The sequence below is a fragment of the Dunckerocampus dactyliophorus genome, chromosome 6 (assembly GCF_027744805.1).
Source record: "Dunckerocampus dactyliophorus isolate RoL2022-P2 chromosome 6, RoL_Ddac_1.1, whole genome shotgun sequence".
In the NCBI taxonomy this organism is placed as follows: Eukaryota; Metazoa; Chordata; class Actinopteri; order Syngnathiformes; family Syngnathidae; genus Dunckerocampus; species Dunckerocampus dactyliophorus.
The window spans coordinates 8,710,456-8,730,526 of record NC_072824.1 but is presented as its reverse complement, the minus strand read 5'-3'; the positions used below and the strand labels follow the sequence as shown (position 1 = coordinate 8,730,526).

The 20,071-nt window shown below is 39.9% G+C and overlaps 1 protein-coding gene across 8 annotated transcripts in view; it reads right to left on the bottom strand.

Annotated features, from left to right (window-relative positions):
* Positions 1-745: 745 nt before the first annotated feature.
* gab1 (GRB2-associated binding protein 1) overlaps positions 746-20,071 on the bottom strand; it is a 69,461-nt gene continuing 50,135 nt past the window's right edge. For 5 of the 8 annotated variants that reach the window (XM_054778573.1, XM_054778570.1, XM_054778571.1 and 2 more), the window contains 9 exons: positions 18,587-18,815; positions 16,342-17,024; positions 16,154-16,248; positions 14,770-15,070; positions 12,763-12,855; positions 11,494-11,587; positions 7,541-7,670; positions 4,143-4,271; positions 746-2,021 (listed from right to left, as the gene is read on the bottom strand). In XM_054778573.1, coding sequence (XP_054634548.1) covers positions 1,863-2,021; positions 4,143-4,271; positions 7,541-7,670; positions 11,494-11,587; positions 12,763-12,855; positions 14,770-15,070; positions 16,154-16,248; positions 16,342-17,024; positions 18,587-18,815 — 1,913 coding nt within the window. In that variant the 3' untranslated portion in view covers positions 746-1,862. Of the gene's footprint in view, positions 2,022-4,142; positions 4,272-5,527; positions 5,604-7,540; positions 7,671-11,493; positions 11,588-12,762; positions 12,856-14,769; positions 15,071-16,153; positions 16,249-16,341; positions 17,025-18,586; positions 18,816-20,071 lie in introns of all 8 variants that reach the window. The other 3 variants (XM_054778574.1, XM_054778575.1, XR_008570641.1) reach the window with 3 other exon arrangements.

Below are 20,071 nucleotides of genomic sequence, written 5' to 3'. Positions count from 1 at the left end.
TAGCAACTAATGCTAAATGGTGAACATTTGTATATAGATTTTTTTCATTTAAATGTGGGAAATATATGCTTCTCAATAACTCTATTTAGGAAGGTACTGGTTAGCATTAACACTACATAATGTCCACAATACAAAAATGTCGTCGTTATAGTTTAAATCCCTTCAAAACCACATATATATCAAGCTAAGCAGTTAGTATTAGCAATAGCATATGACTACAATCCAAAACATTGTGTACCATAACTTACATTTAATTGAAAAAAATCTAGCATATTATCTAGACTAAAGTTGGCAAACATTGCATCTTTAAATGGCAAATGTATCTACTGTCTGTATTTAGTACTAAATAACTGGGAACATTACTACCACCCATTACGAGTTCAGTTGAGTAAAATTACAATCAAAGGTAATGTAATGTAAGGTCATGTCTCAACGTTTGCTCATTACTGCCGCCTAGTAACCAGAATACTACATTATCGCTTGTATTTCAGTATGGTTTGACTAATAATAGACCATCTATCTACCAGTCGACCGCGATCATGTCATAATTCATTTCTGAAAACCCGCATAGAGCGACAGAGCGATAATCGAATGGCGATATCATGCGGCTGACTACGTTCATTGTGAGGACTGTGACCTCCTCCAAAGTTACACTAAGGTTGGTTGTCAAAGGAAGTCACACAAGTTTTGTATAGAGCTCACCAAGCACACCTGTGTCAGAAACATCAATAAAACACACTTGAGAGGTTTGGGGATTTTATTTAGTCCACTTTTACATTTTCTGTCAAGATTAAAAAAAAAAAAAAAAGTAAGCATCGTCCACTTTTGCAGAAACTGCAACAACAAAAAAGTGAAAGTGAAAAGTAGATGACTTTAGTAGGCACATTGTCAAAAATGATACATGTTCATCTAAATCCATGGCAAAAAAAATACAAATAAAAATATGTACAGCAATGACAGCACATGTCATTTGAGAACGTTCCAGGTGGGAATTCACAGGTTAGTAAGGCAAAAGATGCAAAAATGTCTCTTTCCCCCTCCCGAAAAATGGCGGAAATAAGGAGCAATTGATGGAAGTCGTGAAGCAAACTGACCAAAATGGCTGAAAAATAAATTAGATAGTGAGTTGTACACTTAGTTAGTATGCATTTTCTTTGAAAAAAAAAAGTACCTGATTTCATCACTCGCTTGCTCTCTCTCGTTCTGGCTTTAAAGTTTGATACCTTTGCATAACTTATAGAAAAAGCGTTCTAAAAGCTCACAGTAATGCGTTCAATCGTCACAATAACCAGCTGAGACAGAAGCAGGATTCTACCCTGCAGAATCCACACACCTTCCAGTCCGACATGCTAAATAATCCGTACGACTCAAGGACGCGTCCTCTGGTTTTATATACACATAACACTTTTTTGTACACTTGTCGTCCAATGGAACTCAAGACTTTAAACACTTGTTAACACCTACAAGTTCTGTCTTTGTTTTTATGAAAGAAAAAAAAAAGCACAATCACTTTCTGCCGTCGTCAAGATATCAGTGGTGATGAGAAAACGTGACCTTGTGCTAACAGGCTATACAGCGGCGATGCTAACTAGTAAGGTGTTGACAAATTACGGTGGTCTTGTTAAAGGTCATTTCACCATTTAAGGAAATGTCGACTCGGTGGTGGTCCATAGAAAGTCTCTTACGCCCGCCCCCACCCCCAAAAAAGAGTCCAGTCCAGTCCTGCTGCTTATTCCTGGCCGCTGCCCCAAAAAACCTGCCAGCAGTGCAAACTACAAAGATGGTCGAGTGGCTACGGAGCGCCAGAGGCTCGATTACAGGAGTGGTTTGGAGGTTTAGAAGGGGGGGGTCCCGGGTTAGGGTCACTTGGTTCCTTTGGATGTCGTGTCCGTCTCTGTGGATTGGCGGCCATCGTTCCACGCCTCCCGGGTGCTCTTGAGGGCTTGCGTCCGTTGCTGGTCCACAACCACGTAGTCGACGCGCTCGTCCGACGCCGCCATGCCAGATCCGTTGCTCTTCATCTAGCGAGGAAGGACGGGGGAAGTGTGACATGAGGACAAATTGAAGACCGTTATTAGTGTCTTTCACACAGACAACTGAAAATGGCAGCATCAGAGCCATAAACAGTACATCTATGGTGTCCCGCCTCTTTTATTGCTCCAATACTACCCCTACATTCTGCCAAGTCGACTTGTGTCAAAGGGGCTCTACCAGGGGGGAGAGGGGAACAAAGAGGGGAACAAAAAAAAAAAAAAAAAGAGAGACAAGAGACAAGGACAACAACCAACAACTTGTAAAAAAAAATTGTAATATTACAGGAATAACATAATATTATGAGGATATTTAATATTATTTTAGTAGATAATTATTTCATATTATTTAATATTTTATATAAATGTTTTTTTGTTCTAAATATGAAAAACAAAACAAAGAATGAAGTTTTCATTTGTTGAACATTTGGTTGTGGAAAAAGTTACAATGTTACAAGAATAAAGTAAAAATATTATGTAAATAAAGACATAAATACAAGGCGCAAATTTACAAGAAAAAAGTTGAAATAGTTTGGAAAAAAAACATCTGTCATTTTACAAGAATTTAGTCAAAATACTCAGAGAAAAAAAGTCATTGTAATGAGAAAAACGTCACAATTTTTCGAGAATTAACTCGTAATACAGTATGAGGAAAAATGTCATTTTAGGAGCATAGAACTGAGATATTAAAGAAGATTTGTTTTTAAGTTGTAATATTATGAGAATCAAAGCAAAGAACAAGTTGTCATTTTTGGAAAATTAGGTTGGGGAAAAAGTTTGATTTAGGGATGCTCCGATCGATAGACCACTGATCAATATTGGCTGATTTCCGTGGAAAAGCATGTGATCGGTATACGCCGATAAATGCCTATAAACGGCGATCACCTCTGGCTAGTACTATTGCAGCGTACAGCCTATCACAGTGCCTGTGTGCAGTGTAGAATCTTGCTCTCATGTCTTGGAGAAGCACACCCCGCCCACTTTCCTTCACACTGCGCAGCCGTGCCAAAGCCAAAACTGCCGTATGGAACTTACTTACCATTTGTGAGAGTGACATAAAATGAAAAACATCCTGTGTGGGTAGCACTTTATAAGCTTTTGATAAGGCATGTGAAGAACAACCACTTGACCGACTATGGTGAGTTTTTTGAGATTCGCGATGTGGATCATCAGTCAAACGCCGGACACTCACCCATATGTACGTGACAGTCAGAATGCTAAGCAAATAACCCGAAAAATAACTGAATTAATAGGACTAGATGACCCGCCTTTCACAATGGTGGAAGACACCGGATTCGCCAAGCGCTCTATCACTTAGAGCGCTGCTCGGGCTCCATCAGACAATGTACTCTCACATCCAAAGTCTCCTTAAAGAAGTCGTCTCATCCTCTGTAAGTTTCACAAGTGATGTATGAAAAAGTAAGTCAAATATGTTTTTGTCTAAATGAAGGTGATTTTATGGTTCCCTTTTTCATATGAGATAGCCAATAGCAGAGGTGCAGACATGAAGTCTGGGCACCATGAAAAAAACAAAAACAAATCACGTTGAGCCCTCCATTTTTATTTTTTAATAATTACCTATTTTTTGGGCCCCATGGCAGTCAGGGGACCTTGGAATTGTCCTAACTTTTCCCCTTATACGGCACTCCTGGCCAATAGCACCCTTCATAAATACATTGAAAAATGTACAGTTAATCCATGTGATTGGTATTGGTATCGGTCAATTTGACTCATGAACAATCGGCATCGGAATTGGCAACATTAAACCCTGATTGAAGCATCCCTAGTTACAATATCATAGGAATAAAGTAAAAATATTAAAAAATCATTATAAATGACTTTTTCAAAGTGCTTTTTGTCTCGCTCCCCCTTCTTGTTTTTGCATAATGTAGCTCTACTTAAAACCTCATTAAGATCCAAATGTGCAAAATGCAAATTCTAGCAATTTTTCAACTGGTCTTAAGATTTTGATCAGGAGTGGATATAACTTCTTAGCACATCTTTACAAAATATCAAAATGGCCCTCGCATCCTTTCATTTTTCACTGCGCGGCCCTTGGTGGAAAAAGTTCGGAAAACCCCTAGGTGATACAGCGAGTGAATCCTGTCCTACCTTCCGAGGTGGAGTCGACTTGCCAGAGTCTAGATCCAAATCCAGGTACTCCACCTGTTTGTCTCCCTTTGGCTTCACCATGGGGCTGCTCCCACCATCCACGGTCATCGGAGCGCCCAGCTTTGTGTTCTATGGTCGCCAAACAAAACAACGCGTCAGTGACGGAAGAGGAGCACTCGGCTACTATAGTGCTGGATTCAAGTCAAGTAGTGCTGTCACAATAACAACCACCTTTTTGTTCCAAACACGGAAAGTAAGTTACAAACTAGGCTGTAGTCCATAGACCAGTGGAACCTCTGAAGTTGAAAAAATACCTAGATCATGGTAAAAATGTGCGGTTAACTTATTTTTGCACTTATGTGACTAGTTAGAATATAAATAAAGATGTGTAAGACACAGCAGCAACTACTGTATGTTACATTGTTTTCGAGCTGTAAGAGCAACTTATTTTTACATGTGTTAAAAAGTGTCAAGTTGCCTCTCCATATCCCTGAAAGCTACATCAAAGGGTGAGTGTTTTTATTTTATTCTAATTTTATTATATTGTATATGTATTGTATTGTAAGCCTTGTATGACAGGAGAGAATGTAAAAAAGCGAGAGGGATGGAGTCGACTTGACTACTTATCCCTAAAGACGACATGTCTATCACGCATCATCAAAGGGTCAGCAGTTTTGATTTATTGTATTTCATTATACAGCATGTAACATTTTACAATTCTACAACCGTTAAGAATGTTAAAAAAGTGTGAGGCATCAGGTCGACTTGCCTCTCCATTTCCCCGAATACTACATGCCCATTATGTCCCATCAAAGGATGAGTGTTTATTAATTTATGTTTTATGTGGTGGCTAACTTATTTTTTTAACACTTACTGTATATGGTATTTAAAAATGTTAAAATGTTGCTTTGAAAACACTTACTGTACCCTGGAAAATTGACTTTGACCCTGGAATGGATTCACTGCATTTCCCAATATTTCCTATCGGTAAAAACCCGTATTGGATTACCGTGATGGATTAGGTTATATCAACCTTCGAGGTTCCACTATAACTGCCTTTAAAAAGTAAATGTTATATGTGTAGTGTTGCATCGACTAAAAACATTTCTAAAGACAGAATTTGATACTAATGTGCTCTTTTTTTTGTCTTTTTTAGTAGAAAAATCCAAATTGTCTGATATTGTGACAACACTCATTTACTGCATTTGGACCTAAAGGTAAGTGTTAATGTGTCACTACGTGTAGTCATTAGAACTACAATAGGATGGTGACAGACACTAATAAGTGGCTTAGTGCAGCTAAAACCTCTGAATGCCAGACTAACAATAAAAATAATAGCAACACTGCAGGGCCATGCAAGTTTGAAACCTGGCAACCCTGCTCACCTCCTCTACGTTGTCAAATTCCTCCACCTCCCTCTTTACAGGGGTGATGGGGACAGTGCAGTAGAAGGACTCCTCTCTACACAAAGTAGGAAGGCGGTAGGTAGTTGGTAGTAGTAATAGCGGCAAAGGAAAGAGGAGAGAGTCGGTCAGGAACAGAAATGGAAGGGGGAATGAGGAACTGAGGATTCAGAAAGCAACTTGAGCGGTGAAAACACAGGAAGGAGGTCAGTGGCGAGTGCTGGAAAGGTGAACAAAGGGGTTAAAATATGAAAATCTCTTCAATGCAATGCAATACAGAGTGTCCAATTCTCCAGACTTTCCTGAAGAATAACTACAATATTTTAAAAGAGCCAACGGGGACAAAAGGAAAAGAACAGGGTTCCCAAACATAGGGTCTGGGCCCAAAATGGTCTTCGTTTTGTCTGACAATCAAAATCAGGAAGTAAAGTTCAACAACAAAATCAAACATCTGTAACTTCAAAATACTCATGCCAACAACACAAACAAAAATGTTCACTTATGTGGGTATGCATGGAAACCAATGACAATACAGTGGAACCTGCTTATGGTCGACAAGTCCCAGTCCACCGTGTTCTTCTTACTGTAATTTCCGGACTATAGATCTCACCAGTATGTAAACCGCACCCACTAAATTTAAAGAATTAAAAAAAAAATAAAATACAGATGAATTATCTTATAGATTAATCAAGATTTGTACATACAGTATATAGGTCGGTCTATAAGCCACAGGTGTCCATGCCGTAACATGAGATATTTAGTACAGACTATAGAAAGATGTTATGTTTAAAGTTTTGATTACATTAATGTTTTTTTCCCCGAACAGTGCCGAACACTGACTAGTTGAACAGTAGCCTATCAGAAAAGTCATTCATCGCCATCCTCATCCTCCTAGGAACTAAAACCACTCAAGCCGTCTTGACAAGCATCACAATTGAACAGTCTCATAATTCCTTCATCACGCACTTTGTCTGTCTCTCTGTCATGGTCGCTCCTCGTTGTCTCCAGGAAAATTAGCCATTTAGCTTGAGCTATCCTCTTCATTAAGCCTCTTCATCCAGCCTTTCAAAACCCGTTGGTGATAGTGGATGGTTGGCGGTCTGAGTAGTCCAAACAGAAGCTGTAGTAATTCATCCTACTCCTTTTTGGACACTTGGAACTGTGAATGGTACAATGTGACATATACCAACCTAACTTGTATCCAATATTCCAAATGAATTCAACCAATACCAATAACAATACTTTTGTATTTTGGGAAACCCTGATCTCAGAACCCAAAACCTGGAAAAAGCAGAAGAAGCAAAAATAGAGAACAAAAGGAATGGAGAACAGCAGGAAGTGAAAACTGTAAAGGAGGCGGGGAAAAACAAAAACCAAAACAAGGAGTCCGTCTGCAGCAACCTGAATTGCTTGGTTGGGTTTGGGGAGGTGAGCAAGGTGTCGGAAAACTGTGGATTTGGGACACTACCGTAGTAAAAATACTGCAGTTTTGTCCTGTGACAATTTTAAACCAGTATTTATTTGAAACTAGAATAACTAGATCTATTACAATTATTATTATTATTATTATTTTATTATATAATATTATAATTATTACAATTATTGCAATTATATCTTTCGGATTATAAATTTACTATTTTCTGTGAATATTTTAAACCTATACTGATAAATACTCAAGGTTTCAAATAAATGAATTCAAATGGCAATTATATTTTAGTATTTGATATTTTAAAGGAATGAACAATGCAAAAAAATTGTATTAATTATATTTTTATGAATATTTGAATAATATTAGTATTATAACTTAAAGGTGTCAAATATTAATTTTTTGACAAAAATAGCTTTACTTAAAAAAATATATATTTAGTTGATTTTTTCCCCCACTAAATCACACAAAATAACATCACATTTTACAAGCAAATGACATTTTTGATGCTTAAATTGCATACAGGAAATAAATTGTCTTAGGTCAGAGGATAGTTGTGTGTTACATACTGGTTCATCTGACTGGTTCTTCATATTAGAGAGCATGGCTACATAATTCTCATCACTGTCCTCGGAGTCAGTGCTGGAGGCCGTGCTATGCACTGACGGGGGTCTGGTGGGCATGGGGAACCTAGAGAGACTGAGCAGCATTCACAATGTTTATACACACACACACACACATACACGTCCAAGAAAGCACTCCTCTGCTGAGCATATAACATAATACAGACAAGACATCAAACCACGGCGGCCACAAGAGTCCCTGCAACAACTGAGTACAGAAATAAGATAGACCTCAACCTGGGGTAAGCTGAGCCGGGAAAAAGCGTTGAGTGTTGTTATGTAAGCGATGGAGGGGAGGTCCCAAACATCGCTCTTGATGATGAGTGGTGTTGTGGTCACAAAGTCAACTACACTAATGCATGGAGGGGTTAGTGCCTACGCTAGTGTCATCTTACAAGGGTGTGCTCACGGGACAAAACGCATCATTTCGCTCCACGGGCGAATACAAACACGGTTTGTGAATGAGACCCTCACACACTTTTAGAAACCACGTACGTCCAAATAGCATGGTTTTCTTCCATTTAAAGGCGGAGAGACGTATTTACACATACACATATTTTCATATATTTTACCGAATTACAAAATATCATACCAGTCTAGTGTGATAATTTCAGTAGATAATTTCAGTAACATTATCATAATTTGTAATCCTAATTAAATTTTTTTATTGGATTTTATATTACAACGTAATAGTTATCCAAACAAATGTATTTATTATTTTATTTTTATATTATGTTTTCATACCCATTTATTTTGATATTTTAACAGTATTGTGATATAATTAATAGTAATATCTTTTAAAAAATAAAAAGGTTCAGGAATAATTTAGCATTTAAAAAATATAACAATGAAAAAAACATTATTTTATATAGATTCAAAACAAAAACATTATATACATGCCAAAAGTACTGGCATGTCAGTCCCATAATAACTGGTATGTTTTGGCCATGACTGTATATGTTTGCTTCAACTAACACTTCTACTCCTGAACCGCTAAACACAAAAAGGTGGAAATTTGTCAAAACATGCACCCCTACTGTGTTGCTTGTGCTGTTAGTTTTCGACAAATATATCACAAGGTGGCGCTGATATTAAACGCCATGTATATATATATATATATATATATATATATATATATATATATATATATACACACACTGTATATATATATACACTGTATATATATACTGTATATATATATATATTCAGATATATTTTACGGGTGACATGATACAAGTACATTTTGAAATGTTTTAGAACTTTGCAAGCATGACCTAAGCATGATGCAACATCTTTCCACAAATTGAAACAAAACCTCAAAATGATAAGTTAAAATAATGATGTCAGTTGTAGCTGCTACTACTGATCATTTATGTTGATGTGTAGTTATAAAAAGACACATGTAAAAATACAGTAGATTGCAGATAGCTTTATATTTTAAGATACAACTACATTTCCCATGATGCTTAGAATGCAGAAGCAGGAAGTAGGTCCGAAACTGCTCCACTATCATATGTTTTGACAGAAGCCATATGCAGCGATTGTGGTTTGAGCTGACAAATCTTAAGTAATTTTGATCATATGTAGAATTACTACAGTTTCTGCTTAGAGCTTTAACACAGCGCCAGTTGCTGAACGCCAATGATAAAAAGCAGTTGTCACGCTGGGAACACCAAGTGCAGGTAGGATTGCAAGGATTATCGTACACATAAACCACTTAATGTGCACTTCCAATCCTGCCTGGCACACTGCCATTTCCATATTACGTATATCAGAGGTCACCAACGTGGTGCCCGCGGGCACCAGGTAGCCCCCCACGACCACATGAGGTGCTCGCAAGCCTGCTTTTCATTCAGGTTTTCAGTTAATAATGAAAGAACAGTAGAAAGAAATGTATTCTGAAATACAAAATGTGAGTTGTGGACACCAGCATTTTGTTAATGTTCTGGTAAAACAAGCATATTCGCTTTGTTTGGGTTTAAAATAAGCTCTGAAAATAAATGTTACAAAAATGAGTAGCTCTTGGCCATTTTCATTTTGTAAAAGTTGCTCTTACAAGGAAAAACGTTGGTGACCCCTGACGTATATTATCATTCACAGTAGCGATGCTATACTGTAGCTCACAGTCTGGTAGACGTCTGGCTGCTCTCTTCCCGTGAGATAGCTTTTCTCCAAACGAGAAATATTATCACGTTTTAATTTTGCGAAATCTCGTGACACCCCTAGCAAACATGCAAAAACATGACAAATATTCTATATTTTATTAATTATAACATGTTCATACCAGTTTGTGATAATCAGTGTAGTGAAATAATTGATAGTAAAAATAATAATTACAAAAAATATAATCCATCCATCCACCATTTTCTATGCCCCTTATCCTCACTAGGGTCACGGGGGTAAGCTGGAGCCTATCCCAGCTGACTTTGAGAGAGAGGCGGGGTACACCCTGGACTGATCGCCAGCCAATAGCAGGGCACATATAGACAAACAACCATTCACTCTCACATTCATACCTATGGACAATTTAGAGTCGCCAATTAACCTAACATTGAAGGAAAACCATTTTGGCCACACAGTCAGGAGATCGTGAAGAGATGGGTTCGAAGTTTGGGCACCTCTGTGTGGAGTTTGCATGTTCTCCCTATGCATGCGTGGGTTTTCTCCAGGTGCTCTGATTTCCTCCCACATTCCAAAAAATGAATGTTAGGTTAATTGGAGACTCTAAATCAGGGGTCTTAAATTCAAATTGAATAAAGTCTGTTTTTTTCACAGGGAAGGTCCGAACCTTATTTTGCATCAAACAGACGAGTTCATATGAATATCAAATGTAATGAAACCCTGCACATCACCCTGCAACACAATTACTTTGCACCTAAACTGATTTTAAAAGAAAACAGGATCAAAAGTTTGACTGTACAATTTAATAAGTGCTGCAACAGTACATTCTCTTTAAGATTCACATTTTCTTGCTATTGCTGTAGCTGACATTGGAATTTGCCACACAATTCCTCTTATTGTTTACCTTTGAGTAAAGTGACTGCAGCAGAAGCACGCCTTCCTTCACAAGTCTCCCGTCAGTGTAAGATGTTTTGTTTTGCTCTAATAGCCATACAGTCCTTCGTGAAGACTCATTTGCACATCGCTGTGCTGTAAATTAATGTGCTATGATTTGTAGATTTTTTTTCATACTGGGATCTCAGAGCCGTTATTTTGCGCGCGCTCACATCAGACGTGGGTGGATACTTCCCCTCGAATGATGTGTGTTTTGTCAAGTTGTCGCATCACATTTGAGCAGCGCTAGTTTCAGAGCATATGAGACACAGAAGTTTGGCACTGGATTCTGGAAGAATGAACAAATATTGGTCCGTCCATTCACTTTTAAATGATCGCTTTTCTTGATCAACTTTTCTTACTTTTGAGTAAGCCATGGTACTCATTCGTTCAGCAAGTAAAACTATTTCATTGGATCATTTTGAGTGACGTCACAACCGTAACAACTGAAGTAATTACGCTTGCGCCGAGGTCCTCCATTTGGTGATGGCTGCTCTACATTGTCCATAGGTATGAATGTGATTGAGAATGGTTGTTTGTCTATATGTGCCCAGTGACTGACTAGCTACCAGTCCAGGGGGTACCCCGCCTCTCACACAAAGTCAGCTGGGATAGGCGTCAGCCTATCCTCGCGACCCTAGTGAGGATAAGTGGCATACAAGATGGATGGAGGGGTTTCTTATATTAATAGTCATCAATATACAGTTCTGAGTAGTAGTAGTAGTACCGAAGTTGTCCAACACGTGTGAACACACCCTTGGTTGTTGTCACTAAGGTTATATAAAAAAAAATAAATTAATAAAAAAAAATTTAAAAAGAACGAGAACATTATCAACAATACTTACTCCCGAGCAAAGGACCGAGTGACAGGCGAGCGGACCGGCGTGCATGGCTCCTCCCATTCTGGCAGTGGTTTGATTTCCAATGGAGCTGGTTTTCCTAAAGCAAGGAACACACAGTGATAAAGTGATGGGTAACTTACTCCTTAACAAGACTTGTTGGTGGTGTTTGGTAAATAACACGCTTTTAGTAAAGAAAAAAACAAGATTGTGTACATTATTAAATGTTGAATGATAATAACCCATTCATCAAACTAACAGTATCCTGTATTGCCCCTTTTCCTTCAATCCACCACTACTGCTTGAATGCCTTGTTCAGTACTGGCTTTAAGTTACAATTGGCCTAAAGCAGGGGTAACCAAAGTGCGGCCCGGGGGCCATATGTGGCGGACAGCTTGTTCTTTTTATGGGCGCGTGGCCCATTCTAGAAATAAATAAGAAAATGACAAGCAGGTAAGTTCCGCCAATCACTATAATTTGATGCTGCTTTTAAACGTCACATTTGACCCTAAGGACAAAAAAATGTCAGCTTCCCAAAAACTGTTGTAGAAATATATTATATTATAATTTTTGGGGTTCATTTTAAATGAGTCAATATTTTAAAATGACTCCTGACTGAAATATACATATCAAAAAGGTATATTTTGTTTTGGTTTGTATGTTATTAAATTGAATCTCCTCAGATGAAGTTCACCCATATTCATTCAATGCAGCCAAAATGCTTGAAAAAACTAAACTAACCTAAAAAGCTTGGAATGTCCACATGATGCGGGAGAAAACTGAACATCCACATCTGAGCTTTGTTACCAGCGACAAAGCAAATTAGTGTAATATCTTATAATACATCTCAGCAATAATTAATTAATTTACAATATGTCAAGGGACAATAAAAAATGAGCTGTGGGCCGAAGATGGCCCTTGGGCCACACTTCGGACACCCCTGTCTTATGGGTTCCGTTTCCTGCTTTATTCAAAAGTACACTAGTTTAGTGTAGAATGTGGAAATCAACACACAAGTAAGCAATTTAAAAGTGGAGAATTGTCAGTAAGGAAAGTATTTTTGAAAGAAAAAGTTAGTGGAGTAACCTTTGACGGTACAGAATTGTAATGTTTCTGTGAGCCCTACAAGCATGTATAACAATACTAAGGCTATGCTTTCAAATGTATCTAGACAAAAAAAAGTGCAGTAAACCAAAAGAAATCCTGGCATGCAGAAAGTCAAGTAGAAGAAGACAGGTCAAAGAAGGCGTGTCCGGTTCAGTGCGAAGTACCTACCCTTACGTCGTCCCCTTGGGAATTCCCCTACAGTTTGGGAGTCGGTTCGCTCTAAACCGACTCCTTTTTCTCTTATTACTTTAGGACTCTGACCTGATTGGTGAAAGAAGATGTTGCTTAATCATTTCAATTACAAGAAGATACTGGAAATATGATGCTATCAGCTTCCCAAGCATGCAAATATCACGTACACCCAGATCACTTTGTTTTTTATATAAATACAAGATGATCACCATGACAACACAAGACCCATGCTTCCCAAACATGCACCACGGCTTCTTCCCACAGAAAGACTGACGCAACAGCTGTGCATGCATGACGAGCTGTCCGTAAAAGCACGAAGCGTCCACGGAGGCGATGTTGAGGTGAGAATGGACGCATCCGTCACACACGGCTGCTTTTCACATTGAGCGCACTGAGCAAGGCGGAAAAACGTGCCACAAACATGTAAGGTGATTCTTTCCAAAGGGGTGATTTGGGAGAGATGATTTAAAATAATAATAAACAATAACATTATTATTACGTAACTTATACACCATATTATAAAATCCATTATATTGTGTAATAACTTACACATATGTATGCGCACACACACACACACACACTTATATATACATATACATATATACATATACATACATACATACATATATATACATACATATATACATACATATACATACATACATACATACATATACATACATATACAGTATATATATATACACATATATATATATATATATATATATATACATACATACATATAAATTATTTTTATTTATGTATTTATTATTTTTTTGTAAGATATGTATTTATTTATTATTATTATACATATTAATAATAAAACCTCTGTGAACAAGGATGAAGTGAAAGGAAGAATAGAAAATCCAAATCCAAATCTGTCTGTGCAGCGTCGGAGAAAGTCATACACATCAGTCTCAATCTACCTCACATGTGGGTGCAACGCCCGAAGAAGACACATTATTCGTGAAAGCATAAACGTACTTACACATGCAAAACCGGGGGCTTTCTAACAGTCAGTGCATCCAGTCAACATACTAATGACAGGTTCATACAGCTCAGAAAACACACTAATTAGTCACAGCACCACGTAAGAAGACCAGCTCTCATTTAGCACACAATATAAACGATCTTGAAAAATATTCAAGATTAAACACTTTCAATGCACAACGTCATCATTAAATGTACTTATTTGTTCATCTAACGCACGCACAACAATGAGCAACTTCATCCTGTCACCTTTCTGTCATGCTGTCACACTGTACTACTACATGAGGTGTTTGAGCAAATTACGTAAATCTCAGTGTTTGGTACTAATATAGTCAAGCTGCTTTTAATTTTTCTTCACGTAACCTCCACGGCAATCTGCATACCCCACTTTGGGAACCTAGGCAATAGACCAAATTCTTAACATTCAGGTAATTGATTACAGTAAAGCTTGAGAATCTGTATAACAAATCGGGAATTACACTTCCTGGCAAGCTGAATTGAACTGGACTGGATTTCTCAAGTCCTCTTTCCTGACGGTCCTGGTTGTGGTTTGCATTATTCAGCGTTTCAGTCTGCCCAGATGGTAATCCCCCCCCCCGCCCGTTGCTATTAGGTCCTCTCATCAAAGAGCTCCATTCACATTCAGGAAACAAAGGGGACAGAGGTGACCACTCCGAGTCCGGTCACCCCATGGCACTGGGTAAAACTGGCCCCCCTCTCCAAAAACAGTCTGCAGGGCCTCTCGAGTTCAGGACCAAAAAAAAAGCCTTTCGACAAGGCGCTCACTGTGTCGGGTGTAAGAGGATGTAGCAAGCGTGAAACTAATTGAAGTGATGTAATAAGACGGGCAAAGGTGAGCACAGAGCACGCTGGTGGTTAGTACATTTAGTACAATCACAACATAAAACACACTAGTCAATTAGTGAGCAGCATGTACTGTAATATCAGCCCTCATAAACGCCTGCATGCATCCCCCAAAACAGTCGTGCTCACCTTTGCGATCTGGTTTGAGATTCCGGTCCACAGGCGGCGGCTGGCAGTCACTCAGCAGCGGCCTCCGAGGGGGGGTCTTGGGGCTGGAACGGAAGCCCATGTGGGCAGGCGGCGGGACTTGCTTTCCCAGCGAGGAGAACTCCATGGTGCTCGGGGTCATGGGCACGTAGTTGGTTTCGTGCACGGGTTCCGACAAGCTGCCCGTGTGGTGGTGGGACGGGGAATTGGCACTCATGGGTACGTAGTTCTGGTCTACCTCCTCGGTGGACTGGCTGCCCACCGGCATCATTCCTTTATTTTTCTACAAAGACACGCCCACAAAGATCAGCAAACTGTAGTTAGTCAGGAAAGACAGTGCATGCTTTGGTGATTTATTTTTTTCAATTGAAAAAGCGGTAATGTATTCAATATAAATGTTAAAAAGTTATATAAAATTTAAATCACTACTTCACAGGGTCAGAAGTTTGGAGACCCTTTTGCACCTTGTTGAATGAGTCTGTCTCTGTCTCTTGTCTCCAAACTTTTGACTGGTACTTTAGGACAAGGCTCTTTGTGAGAAAATGTTCAATACTGATCAAAATTAAGCTAATTAAATTGTAATAAAAATGTGAAATAATTCATAAAAAGAGCCAGTCATTATAATTACATTTAATTGCGACTTTGACTAATTTCAAATTATAAATATATTCATAATAAATCATTAAAAGTGCAATTTTATTTAAGAAAAACACAATAGAATAATGACTCGTCATGAAAGATATAAATCGATCGCAAAATATATTGGACATGAAATAAGTCATTAGAAATTTTAAGTTTTATTTCGGCCACTCCGCCTGGGACGATAATAAATAAATTAATCACACAAATGAAAATGAACTCGCTAACTTTGTGGGTCTTTATATATTGCCATGTGGATGCATGTCTGTTGTCCTCGTCTCTTGCCTCCAAACAGGCAGGAAGAGGTTTCACTCTGCGCACTGGTTCCAGCACCTTGGCGTGTTTGTCCCAAAGAACAACAGCATGAACGGAGTGAGCCCTTTTGTCACTCCGACAGTCTCTTTGTCTCAGTGGGTGGAGGCAGGGCCGCTAGTAGAAATTTAATTAGTATATTGAAATATATTGTCATATAGTGTATTTTTTAAAATATCTTTATCTTTAGTATCTTAAAATCTCGCCTCGTCTCCTTTTCGTAGACCCAATCTTGTGTATTGTCCCGTCTCGTGAACTGTGCGTCTCATGACCCCTAGTGTTATGTCATTCTGGCACAACACAATAGCCATAGCAAAGTGGAATGTTTTCTTTCTACAGCCACTTTAAGTGTTCAATTAAAATGAAAATAGCTGTTTTTTGTGTGTACAGTATTTGTACAAAATGAAAAACGTACAAAGTAGCTGTTGAAGCTCTCGTTGAAGTCGAACGAGCAACTCTTGTCAGACGGGAATGATCTGGGAATGTCATAGCAGTCCTGGGAGCCGAAATCTAAAGGGGAAAAAAAAGACTTTTTTTGTATGCGTTTCAGTACGGGATATTTAACTAAATATAATTATACAATAATGTCTGTGCAATACAGACCTTTGCGGATGCGCGAGCAGTCCACGGTTCCAATAGTGTTGCTGCGTAAAGCTTTATTTCCAGCACTAGTAGGCACACAGTAGTTTCCGTCGGTCTCTGAGGCCGAGCGAGGCACGAAGTAATTGTCTGTAGGTGAACGCTCTGCAGGGGGAGGCGGGGGTCCCGAGGTGGAGCTAAGCGATGGCTTGGGCGGCCTAGGAGGAGGCACTACATCACCCTCTGAGCACCCCACTCCTGCAGAGGACAAGGTGCGAGGAACTTGATAGGTAGAGTTAGCGCCAGGGGTCGGTGGGATGTCATAGCTGATGGAACGGTTACGCATCTGCGTTTCCATAGAGGCTTTCCGTGAGGGCGTGTTGAAGACATAAAGCTCCGAGCTGTCGCCACCACCGCCATCCAGGTGGCTTGTAGGGGAGGAGGCCGACTTGGGTAGCAGCACTGTGTCCTGAGAGTAGCTGCGAGGAAGGTGGTAGAGGCCGTTGTCGCTTAAGAGGGAGGCACCGCGCGACGGCGGCGAGTCGTACAGGGACGAGGCGGAGGCCGGGGCTGGGTGCTGCAGGAAGTAGCCATTGTGTGAGGTATGCTTGGCCGAGGAGGTGGAGCTCGTGGGTGTGCGGTGAGTGGGGAGGTTGTCGTTCAGGTCCGTCTCAGAGGAGGTAGACTTGGAACACTCTGCGTGGGCTCTAAGAAGACAACACAAGTGACAACTTAGACGAACTGTCCATGCCGGCATGGTAGTAGAGGTCTCAACAATACACCGTAAATGCTGTAATTATAGCTTGGGGGGGGGGGGGTTATTTACTTAACTGGAAGCAGGCAATAATTGAGAGGCTGTCCCAAATTGGAAAACGTATATATGACAAGAACTTAAATAATGAGTGCATGAGAAAGTAGAAAGCAAAACCTAGCTCTTTGACCATATGGTCATTTATGAACAAGTATATTGCACAACACAGCAGCAACACAACCAATGTTGTAAGAGGGGTCATGAGCAAACTGAGTTCATCAACCGCTGAGTAGCCGTACCGACATTTTAATGCACATGCCGAGGTAGATAAAGCTACTGGGTACTTCAAAAGCTACTGAGATTTTGTGGAGTTAATAAAAAAAATAACAGGTTGACAACAGCACCTGATGTTCATGCTAATGTTTTTTTGACCCTACGCTAATCAAAGATACCAGCGGTTATTTGGTGTTGGAGACTACCTGGCAATTATAGCAGACGGGCACTGCACCACTGCCCTCGCCGTAGAGTGGATTATGCTTCTGCATCGTTACTAGAGGTCTTAATTTTTTTATATAGGGGTGTCAACATTTTCCAGCTAGGGTTGCCTACTGTAAATGGGTGTGGGGTGGACTAGTTTTTTTTTTTTTAATCATTTTTAAAACTTTTTTATTTGACTTCGACATTGTGCCACGCGCCAATAAAAACGGGCCAAAAGCTGCAAATGGCCCGTGGGCCGTACTTTGTACAGCCTGTGACGTGACGTCTAACCTGTGAGCAACCACAACTTTCGCGGATATTTTGCTTGATAGCTCACTTGGTCGTGAGCAAACAGTGGCACTGACAGACAATGGGAGTGTTATTGCAGCTGGAACTAATCGATGCGTTACAATCATTTGTATTGCAAATGATCCAAAAGAGTCTTTCAGCATTTTTTTTCGAGGAAAAAATACTGTCGCATATTAGTGTCAGTGCGATAATTGGTATTAATCAAACATGTCCTCATTCTTGAGTGAAATTACATCTGGGCTTTAGAAGCAATGACCTTTATCATTAGAAAAATGAACCACTATTATTTATAACAATTTGGTTTGACAACTTTTACTGATCAAACAATTCTTAAAGATGAATGCCCATCCCATGTACGCAAATGCTGTTGGTTAGTTTCAAAATATGCACATGATGAATAAACGGGTTTGATCTAAATTGATGGATGGTGCAAACACCTAATGATTTTTGTGTTTTGTTTTGTTGTTGTTTTTTTTGGGTGGTCTTAGCAGGGTGAGACACTCCACACAAGCAGACAGGCGGGCCAACTCACAGACTAGCCTGTGGAGAAAGAGTCCTGCTCTCACACTCCTCCAGGAGCAAATACTCCTGGTCTCCCTCCAGAGACCAGTGAAGCGGCACTGAGCTACACAAAAGCCAGCGGGCATAGAGACAAAGAGTGGCAGTCGGGATAGAAAGCACAGGAAGAAAGAACATCGTCTCACAGGTAAAGGAGACGTGAATAGTCCTTACCTGTTAGGTTCAGGCTTTTTGCTCTCGCAGTTGACCAGCCATAAGTAATCCTGGGGCTCCTCCGTGCTGGACTGGGAGTCCAGATGCCGCACGCTGACCGGCTGGTAGGGAGGGGGCACGCTGGACAGCACTGCCGCTGCTGGACCCACGATGTTACCGAGCGCCGGGTGCGGTGGGGTGTCCACCACCAGGCCCCCGATGGCTGACTGGTGGGCAGCTTTCGCAGCCTCTGGAAGAATGAGGTCAGGCCGTGTAATCATTTAATCACAATAATATATATTAATATCATATAATCACAGTCATGGTGCATGGCTGTAAATTACATTTGTGGCGCCCCCTATGGGTTGTGGTCAAAATTCTTTGGAAGGCATGCTAGCAAACATGTAATACAGATATGCTCAAAGTTTCATAATCATTAGACACATGCCCAATGACTTATGGATAATTAGCTGCTAAGTTTATGAGGTGCCCCTGCCAAGATGTTTTGCTTGATGATGACCAAGTTTTTCAGCCAATCCTGCTCAAAGTTGACACACATGCTTGTCAGTGCCCTAAAGGTGTGTACCAAATTTTGTGGTGATTCAGCTAGCATGTGTTTTGCAGAGGTGTGTGAGAAATTTCAAGCCAATCTGACTTATGGGATTTAATAACAGCACCAACCATGTGGTGTGTTTGTCAGAAAAAGTAATAGCACAGGCAGTGCAGCTGGGGTGCATGTTTTGACAAGTTTTCCATTCATCCATCCATTTTCCATGCCGCTTGTCCTCGGTAGGGTCATGGGGGCACGCTGGAGCCCATCCCAGCTGACCCTGGGCGAGAGGCGGGGTTGACAAGTTTTCACCCTTTTAGGTTAGATAAGCTAGAACTTTGGAATTTGAGGCTCCAAGAGCAACACTGTATGCAGTATACATAAGAGCAGGAGCAATAACAGCACAGCACGCAGAGTCAAACTGGTATTTATAGAAAAATAACGTGAAAAAAAACACATTAGGCAAGAGCCAAATTATTTCACCAGTTATGTGTGTGTGTGTGTATGTATGTGTATGTGTGTGTATATACAGTATATATATATATATATATATATATATTTATATACACATATATATGAAAAACTCTTCCCTCGCCAACCCCCCATCTCTCCTGGTAGGGTGGGTGGCTGTTCACCTCAAGCTCGGGTCCTCTACCAGAGGCCTGGGAGCTTGAGGGTCCTGCGCAGTATCTTAGCTATTCCTAGGACTGTGCTCTTCTGGACGGAGATGTCTGATGTTTCTCCAGGTATCTGCTGGAGCCACTTCTCCAGTGTGGGGGACATGGCCCCCAGTGCTCCTATGACAACAGGCACCACTGTTGCGTTCACCTTCCAGGCTCTCTCTCTAGCTCTTCCTTGAGCCCTTGGTATTTCTTGGTATTTATATATATACATATATACAAACATATATATATACACATACATATACATATACATATATATACATATACATATAC